The 9,567-nt window shown below is 41.4% G+C and overlaps 1 protein-coding gene across 3 annotated transcripts; it reads right to left on the bottom strand.

Annotated features, from left to right (window-relative positions):
* Positions 1-441: 441 nt before the first annotated feature.
* Positions 442-7,915, bottom strand: LOC105897987 (polymerase (RNA) III (DNA directed) polypeptide H). 3 transcript variants are annotated; one of them, XM_031576938.2, is made up of 8 exons: positions 7,712-7,915; positions 7,420-7,531; positions 7,119-7,215; positions 6,808-6,894; positions 6,068-6,131; positions 5,108-5,330; positions 3,590-4,668; positions 2,056-2,245 (listed from the first exon to the last, which is right to left on the bottom strand). In XM_031576938.2, exons 2-7 carry the CDS (start codon positions 7,528-7,530, stop codon positions 4,618-4,620), a joined length of 633 nt encoding a protein of 210 aa, XP_031432798.1. In that variant the 5' UTR covers position 7,531; positions 7,712-7,915; the 3' UTR covers positions 2,056-2,245; positions 3,590-4,617. The 3 variants fall into 3 exon arrangements, with proteins under 3 accessions (XP_012680440.1, XP_031432798.1, XP_012680439.1); XM_012824985.3 differs by having other exon boundaries at positions 7,420-7,534; positions 7,712-7,914; XM_012824986.3 differs by lacking the exons at positions 5,108-5,330; positions 6,068-6,131; positions 6,808-6,894; ... (1 more) ...; positions 7,420-7,531; positions 7,712-7,915 and adding exons at positions 442-632; positions 1,174-1,296 and having other exon boundaries at positions 1,689-2,245; positions 3,590-4,051.
* Between the last annotated feature and the right edge of the window lie 1,652 nt (positions 7,916-9,567).

The following is a 9,567-nucleotide window of genomic DNA, read 5'->3' as shown; positions in this document are numbered from 1 at the left end:
CAAACCAAAAAAAAAAACAATAAATAATAAAAATAAATATCTAAATAAATAAATAAAGGCCAAAATAACAAGCCAGGAGCTGACTGTGCTCAGGGGGGAACATCACATCACCCGTATATTGCCTCCAGTCTGCCAGACTGGCCCCTCTATCCCTCAGTGTCGAACATCACCCGTATATATATATATATATATATATATATATATATATATATATATATATATATATATATATATACATATATTGCCTTTAGTCCATTCCCAAGCTCTTCTCATAAACACCACAACTCTGGATTTCCATCCTTCTTTCAACGTGTGATTTTCCATCAACCTTCAGTGTCCTTTTCATTACTTCCATTGCCCCATCTTCCACCCCAACCCCCCCCCCCCAACCCCACCCCCCCTTCCTGCTGCGTGCACAGGACAAGGACAAGGACCCCCCCCCCGTGCACAGGACAAGGAGCAGAGCCTAAGAGCTGATCATCATCTGGCCTGACCAGGTCTCGTGCTTCGTTCCTGGGTTGAGGTGTGTGATGACCACATCCACGGCCTGGATCTTGAGGTTCTTAGGCGGGACGCGACAGACCTTGTAGGTGACCTCGTCCCCTTCCACCGGCACATACTCCCCTTCGATGCTACGAGACGAGAACAAAAAGAAGCCCTTTGAGAAATATCTCCTCTGCATCAGAGCCAACTCTTACATTTACATTTAGTCATTTAGCAGACGCTTTTATCCAAAGCGACTTACAAGGATGTATACACATTTTACATTTTACACTGATGGCACACTGCACATCAGGAGCAATTAGGGGTTCAGTGTCTTGCTCAAGGACGCTTCGACAGGGAATTGAACTAGCAACCTTCTGATTACTATTCGACTTCTCTACCTCTCTACCTCCTGTACCACTGTCGCCCCGTTCTTGTACGACAGGGCCTTCATTTCCCAAGCCAGGAGATAAAGTCCACACCCTCTGCGTCAGTCCTTTAAGAACTTACATGTGCTTTAAAGGGAACATGAACATCAATGCTTTTAGATTCAGCAGGGTCAGTGTTTGCGTCAGTCATTTAAGAACTTCCATGTGCTTTAAAGGGAACATGAACATCAATGGTTTTAGATTCAGCAGGGTCAGTGTTTGAGTCTGTACCGTAGTTTGAATCGGAGACAAAGCCACTTACTCTGAGATGTGGACAAATATGTCCTCCCCACCGTGGGACGGACGGATGTAGCCGTGTCCCTGTGACCTGGAGAAGTTTTTGCACACGCCCTTGTAGACTGGTCCGGAGGTGGCCCGCAGCGTGCTGGTCAACAGAAAAGGCAACAGAGAGACATGGCAACAATAAGCATCAGCATCCGCCATAGCAACAATAAGCATCAGAAAGGCAACAGAGAGACATAGCAACACTAAGCATCAGCATCGACATAGCAACAATAAGCATCAGCATCCGACATAGCAACATACAGCATCAGCATCCGCCATAGCAACATTAAGCATCAGCGTCAGACATAGCAACATCAGAAAGGCAACAGAGAGACATAGCAACATTAAGCATCAGAAAGGCAACAGAGACACATAGCAACATTAGGCATCAGAAAGTTAATCAAGCTACCGGAAATTGAACACTGAACACACCCACATGGTCTAGCCCCAAATAGTGTCACAAAAAAAACACGCTTTAAGAGTCGTCCTTACGCCGAGTAGGTGCGGGTGCGCTTTGTGGGCAGAGGGCTGGGCAGCTCCCCTGGCACCCCTGGCACAGGCGGTGCCCGCTCCCACACACGGCTGCCCTCCCGCAGGAAGGGGAAGGTCAGGGAGAGGGGTGTGTTGTTGCGTGGTGACCGCAGTGCTGGGTCAGTGGGAGATGACAGGCCTGGATCTGCCATAACCGCAACAATACCCTTCTTTTCGCCTTGTGGAACGGTAGAACAGGAACAGGAACTGGTGGTAGAGCTTTGGTAAGTAGGTCTAATGACTATGTGCTGGTGTCTTGGATTGCAATTGTGTCTTGGCTAGAAGCAATGCTTGCAGTTCTGTTATTTTTCTGCGTACTATATTTGTATTTTTAAGGCTGACTGATGTAGTGTGTCTGACTGATGCTCAGTCCAAATTTGAAGGATTCACTCTGGACTCTGGACTCAAGTTCTGTTCTTTTTCTGCGTACTATATTTGTATTTTAAGGCTGACTGATGTAGTGTGTCTGACTGATGCTCAGTCCAAATTTTGAAGGATTCAAGGACTCTGGTCACTTCCTACAAGAGAGACAGCAGAGAGGGTAGTTTTAGAAACAGAGTTTTTAGTCCTGTACAGCAGGTTCACACACCACAAACTTGATTTTGTGTATTCTTTTGGTTGTAGTTCATAACAAAATATTTCCAGTTAAAGTTTGACATTTTCAGATAGAGTTGAACTAATTCGTTTAATGATAAACAAGAGCATATGCATTGGTTTTGATGTTCTTGTGAACACAAATGTCCAAAATCTTCAACAAAAATGATATTCTCTACTCTCTATTTTTACAAGATGCAAACCGTATTCCAATATGGATTTGATTACATGCAGGCAACGCCACTAAAAGTAGGACAGGGAAACAGAGAAACAGTGTATTTATGCGAGGAGGACACACTGGATAGGCTACCTTTAGACACAAAAGCACTATTGTGAATCAAGACTCGTCGGGTACAGATTGAGACAATGTGCTTGCTATGAGAGGCGCAAGCTGTAAGCGCACTGTGTGCTTTCAGGGGCATCGAGAGATAGACTGTGCCATCTAGGATGACATGTTTCTTACTTTGGACCAATAGAGAATCAAGGTTACTCTATCTATAAGACCACGCTCTCAGCTTGCTGCCGCACGTTCAGCAGCGCCTACGTCAGAGATGCTGAAATCACGCTAGTGTGGTGTCTCTTACGTCACCAAGTTATCATCAAGCACGACATCGACCAGCCTTTGACTTTAATTAACCGTAACAGTAACTATTGGTATGAATTGAAAAGGCTGAACCCAACACACGGCAACAACAACAACAACAAAAATATCACCAGAAAACCAGTGAAAGAATGTGTAACATTGGCAACGAGGGAAGTCTTATGGTTTATGTTGTGTTATCAAGCGACAGGGAAGTTCACAACAGCTTGACATGCAAGGATGGTAATAACCCACAAAACAAAATTACACTGCACCCAGTTATCGTAATCTTATTAAAAGCGTGCATTGCCCTATAACAACATGCACTTAGCAGGCTAAAGACGAAATATGAGAATCCGCAATCAACCCCATGTCCCGTTCGAAACTGGTGATGATGAAATCATGCCCTTCTCAGGTTCCAGAAAATTCTGAGGGGTGGTGCGAGACAAAAGGAGGTTGGAAAGAGAAGCTAAATATCCTAGTGATGGTAGCTAACGTTAAGTCACTAAAATCCATGGTGGTGACGCTTCGTCTGAACCCAAAGAGAGTAAAGCCACTCATGTGAACCTATTCCTCACATTGTCGCTTTCCTAAAAACATAAAGCGGCATTCTGCCAAAAACTAGTCCCGCACATCACTAGTAATCAAGGACAAACATTGGAGACCGCATTTTGAAAAGGCTACTTACCGCAAAAAAATGTCTGTTTTGTCGGTCGAGGTCGGAAATGCATATGTCTTGTCACTCGTTATTATATAACTACAATGAAATAAATAAATCAATCACGTAACGGTGCGTAGACCAGTGGAATACCCAGCTCCCTGGGAATGTGTGTATTGCGCAGCTGGCTGGGATTCCACCGTTGAGTGTGAGGACAAGGGCGTGTGTGTGTGTGTGTGGGGGGCGTGAAGAGAGAAGCCCGCGCTATGACAACTCAGCCGGGAATCGGACACTGTAGCGGTGCGTTTGTTGCTCAAACAATGTGGGTTTGCCTCGGAAGAGGGATGAAGGGGATGCGTGACTTCCATAAACATGCCCTTTAAAAAGAACTGTCATGTGAACGTTTTTAAATGTCGTTGTATATATGTGCAGATGATAGGGTACCATGACGATAAAGAAATGCGTTTCTATCCTATGAGTACCAAATGATATGATGCATTGAAATAACTTAACGAAAAGTAGCATTCCAGTATTTATTAAATTTGAGACACATTATGTAAATACAAAGGTCATCTACATAATTTGTCAAATTAATGAGTGAAGTCATTAATTGTGTGCTGGAGAGACAAACTCAACATACTTAACACTTAACAAAGATTAAATCAAACGAGAATAAATCTGAAACGCTCGCTTCTCCGTGTCCCTTTTCAAATTTTCAGGTATAAATAAATAGATTTTTTTCCAGCACAACACAAGCAAATTAACACAACATGTATTTGTCCGTAGAGGAATTGATGTAAGTCAGTTATTGGAGAAGTGTATCTGCAATTTGTCTAACAAAACAGGGCTTTACTTTACCATTATAAAATATACTACAACCACCTAGAACCCATCTTTAATTTCTGTAACTAGCACGAAGGTGACGGCAGCAGGCTCTGGCTGATCAAGGCTGAAGAGGATAGAAGGTCCATTCCGTGGCTAGGGAAGGCAACATATTGTCAGTGGCATCAACCCACTGTGATGGTGGCATCAACCCACTGTGATGGTGTCTCGACTAACTAGTTGTTCCACCACGACAAAAGACCCAAGCCAGGTTCACTTATAGCGGCCTGAAAAAGAGGTTGTGAGAATTAAATAATTTTTCCACTAAAAAATGAGAATGAAAAGGCAGTTATGTTTTTCAGTTATATGGTATAAATTATTACATTAGATATGTTAAAGCACAAGGTAAGACAGACCATGCGATGTACACGAATGTGATACTGTAACAGTTTTTTCAATACACCCAGACAGACAAATAGTTGTTCTGAGTTTTTCATATTTACATTTACATTTAGTCATTTAGCAGACGCTTTTGTCCAAAGCGACGTACAAGGGAGAGAACAGTCAAGCTAAGAGCAATAAAAAGCATGGTGTAACAATAAATACTACTTTACATGAGAATTAGAAAACAACGACCTAGAAAAAAGGAAAAAGAAGTGCAGGAATGTAACTGCTGAAGTGCAAGTTAAGCGCTAGTCAGGTGCTCATATCTTTTTCATCTCTTACTATGAGTGTGTATGGAGCCTCTTTCTTCAGCTCCGGCTCCGGCGCTGGCACTGCCCCCGGTGCGGCCGGTGTCTCCGCAGCCGTGCTCGGCCCCGTGGGCGACGTGTCGAGGAAGAGCTCGTCGGCGACCCGGAAGCGGATCTCCTCGCCCTGGTCCATGTAGAGGTCGTGGGCTCCCTCGTCCGTTTCATACTCCCACAACCACACCTGCTCGGCCTCATCACTTGGGGTGGCAGTTAAGGTACATACAGTATCTCAGCGATGGGATTGTGTTCAACTAACATGTATATATGTATAAAAAGGCAAGGAATAACAGAACATCTTGAAAATAAACGTGGGAAAAAGGATGACAGACAGATGATGTCAGATGAAGTATCTTTTAACAGGACTGATTCAGGGCCTGAACAATTGTGGTTTGTGGTTTGTGTTTGGAGTTGAGTTTGGGTATCTACTTCTATCTGAGGTCAGTGGTACAAGAGGTAAAGAAGTCGTTTAGTAATCAGAAGGTTGCTAGTTCGATTCCCTGTCGAAGCGTCCTTGAGCAAGACACTGAACCCCTAATTGCTCCTGATGTGCAGTGTGCCATCAGTGTAAATGTAAAATGTGTATACATTGTAAGTCACACATATGTAAGTGGCTTTGGATAAAAGCGTCTGCTAAATGACTAAATGTAAATATAGAAGCCGAATGGACATGAACACATCACTGCTGTCAGGCACCGTGTTGAAGTATTTAAAATACGTTTGCATGGGAATGACATTATTATTTTCTGAATCCATCACCAATTTGAGGGGTAAACCCTGCAATACCAGCTCCTTCAAACATAAATACACATAATCACAAGAAAAATATGCAGATGAATAATATATAAAAAATAAAAGGGTTCAAAAGATATAGTGTATATTACTAAAACGTGATGTACCACACCTCCATACACATTACCATCACAGAAAAGGATACAATTTAGCAGGCTGCTGTAAGGACTCTGGCGGAATGATTATATCGTCAAAAAAACCCAGGCTGACTAGAAACCAAAACACAGAGAGAAGGGAAAATACTCAAGTCATATACAGCAGATATATATATATATATATATATATATATACACATATATATACATACATATACAGCAAAATACATCAGTCAAAAACGGTGGAAACACTACCACTGATAATAATAAATAAAGTAAGTAGGACCAAAGACCTGTACTGTCCCGCAGCTAAAATCTAGTAACAGGATGTCCTGTCACCGACCCTAACCAACCAACCGACCGACCGACCATCTTTTGGCAGCAGCAGAGTGTACAGTGACACAAAATCACGGGGCGACAGTGGTACATGAGGTAGAGAAGTCGTTTAGTAATCAGAAGGTTGCTTGTTCGATTCCCTGTCGAAGCGTCCTTGAGCAAGACACTGAACCCCTAATTGCTCCTGATGTGCAGTGTGCCATCAGTGTAAAATGTAAAATATGAATACATCCTTGTAAGTCGCTTTGGATAAAAGCGTCTGCTAAATGACTAAATGACAAAATGATTTTCCTCTGGCAGTGGAGGACCATTACACTGACTGACCATCATGCAACACAGGGACATATTTTCAGCACTAGCAGCTTTTACTGTTACGGGCTATTTAGGATGGGTTATAGAACAGAGAAGAACAAAAAAGCACATTTAATTTATCTGGTCATCATCTCTCTCTCACCATGAACTCCCTCCTGGCTGCAGTATTTGATTTTCCCCACGAGTATCTCGTCCAAGAATGGGTGGAAGACCACGTACCTGAAGTGGACTGAGGAGAAGGAGAGTGTTTAACAGATCATACAGATCTAATTATTATTTATTTATTATTATTTATTTATTTATAATTATGACTGCAATTCTACAGAACCACTACTTACTTACACAATACTGTTCTGGTTTACAATTACTGGTTTACAATTCCATGAACAGGAATACAGTAGAGCAAATGCAGTACAAGAACTGCAACTACAAAGAACCAACATGGTAGGTCACCTTTTGTGTGCGAGGCACCATCACCAGGGAATATATACGAGTCCTCCAACTTGATTATGTCGTAAAGACAGATGCACAGTCCAACATTGTAAACCACCTGGAATCATAAACCTCTTAACACATAAGATTTCCATTTGAGCTATTAATCAATTCCCTATCTGAATTCTCACTCAATTTGCAATGCTAAAATTCCGAAAAATGAAATTGTCAAGAGTTCCTGTTATTCTTACCCCTAGTTTTAAATATCTGTAAAATGAGTGACAGTTCAGGAAAGCGACGTGGGTGAGGCAACCTCGTTTACCTTGTTGGCCAACTTCTTATTGAGTTCTTCGATGACAGCTTCATTGAGTTGCCTCTGGAAGTTCCACGGAGGAATCCTCACGGTATCAATCATCTCAACCAAAACAAACATCCTGCTAAACACAGCGACAGACGACAAAGTTACATTGTAACAGTAATAACAACAAATAACAGTAACCTAGCTCAAGCGGACATGATGTCAATGTAACACATGGGGAATACAGCGTTTAACAGTCAGGCTAACGTTAGCCAAGTCGTCTTGCTAGCGAGTAAGTTTATCTATCTTTAGCTACCTTGATGTCGTAACTGTTCAGCCGTCATATATAAGTTATCTTGTATAAGAAAGGCACATATCATCTATTTCTAGCTTTCATCATCCGTAACTGTGTTCAGTTGCATTTAATAACTGAGTAGCATTTTGATGCTGGCAAGCCAAGCTTGTAGCTCAGTTTACGTATCCATTGACGGTAAATTGTCACACGTGCCATGTGTCTCACGACAGTGTGTGTGAATACACGGCAAGTCGTAAAATCAAAACAATATGACGGCGTTACTGAGGAGTTCTTTTCAGATTTCAGAATAGTACGAGAAGTAAAAAGGGAAAAAACATCGTATACATTTATCTTCTTAGTTCCGGTTGTTTGTTTACAGTTTAGATTGAATTGGAAACACTATTAGACCATCCGAATGAGATAATTGTTCTTATTTCTGATACTAATTATGATACTAATTAGATACGAGTTTTTATTTACCTGCAATTGGTATTTTTGCAACTGGTAATTTATCTGCAACAGCATTTTATTTTTTACTTTTTTAAGTAAAAGAGCAAGTAGCCTATTCATTCCCAGGATCAAATGTAGAAATCCCCCAACATAATGTTTAAATGGAGTAACAAGTACCAATTCCATCTTAGCTCAAACAGAAATATCTCAAATATCATACATGCGCTATTCTCAATTACTCATTTATCAAAAAAACAAGTTAAAAAGTCATAATCATTGAAAGAAATAAAACAAATCACATTTAGTCTGATAAATATTTTATTAACCATTATAAAGGAATTCTCTAAAATCTCTTTTATGACATTTTGCCAGAAATGAAACTGCAAGCATTTGTATCACTAGCGGTAACACAATCAACTTCAATCTGATGAAGACACACAACCAATTCAGTCAGTTGGGAGACTCGTAGAGCTTCACAGAAGATAGTCCTGGGGGGGTATTCCAAGTACGTGGTTTGGTGAGTAACCTGGATAAGTTAACTCATAGTAAGTAGTACACCTCCCAAAAAAGGATCCCTGTGGCTTTGTTTTGCTAGGAGAATGAAGCCATAGGGTTCTTCTTCGATTACGAGGTTTAGCACTTATACTCGGAGTTAACTCATCCGGGTTCGTCACTAAACCACGTCCTAGGAATACCCCCCTTGCTCTCAGGGGAGCGCCTGATAAACAATGCGTTTGAGCCACTGATGACCATCATTACATTACTTTACAGTAAATCACAGTGTAAGCAGAGATACTTGTGTGACGCATGGGGTGATTGTTCCAGAGGACCAAGTCACATATACTTTAATATATATTTTGCCAGAATACGGTGCTAAAAATCAGACTGCTGTGAAGTGGGCACACAGTGCATGGCATGCCTGGTGGTATTTCACTTAGAAAGCATTAACACATCAAAGATGCAGTGTCTGAAACGACCCTGACGAGTCTCTGAATCCAAGCTTCCATGTGACATATCTGGTTTTTTCACACACATCATTCTCTACAATACCACATCGAGGCATCTTTGGCAAGCAATTACAGCATAGGTTTAGAGATTCTCATCCTATATCAAACAACAATGATCATAATTTTGAGTGAGTTAGCCTTCAATTACACCCAACAAACACACACTCATACACTTAACATGTTTATCCTTCCATTTGCCTTGATTTCTGGAAGCATTTCAAGCAAGTCCTCATAGGTCTCAATCAATCATCACTTTCCCTTCCGACCAACATTCACATCCTAGAGTCTGTTGTAACCTGGGACCGACACAAAAAGGGGGAAATGTGTCCAATCTGGCAGTTATTCATTCTCCTTTGCATATCATATATTCATATATGTACAGTACCAGTCAAAAGTTTGGACACACCTTTAATTTTTTTG

The sequence above is a fragment of the Clupea harengus genome, chromosome 1 (genome assembly GCF_900700415.2).
Source record: "Clupea harengus chromosome 1, Ch_v2.0.2, whole genome shotgun sequence".
Classification (NCBI taxonomy): domain Eukaryota; kingdom Metazoa; phylum Chordata; class Actinopteri; order Clupeiformes; family Clupeidae; genus Clupea; species Clupea harengus.
The sequence above is the reverse complement of the archived record's forward strand: the minus strand, read 5'-3'. Positions and strand labels throughout refer to the sequence as shown.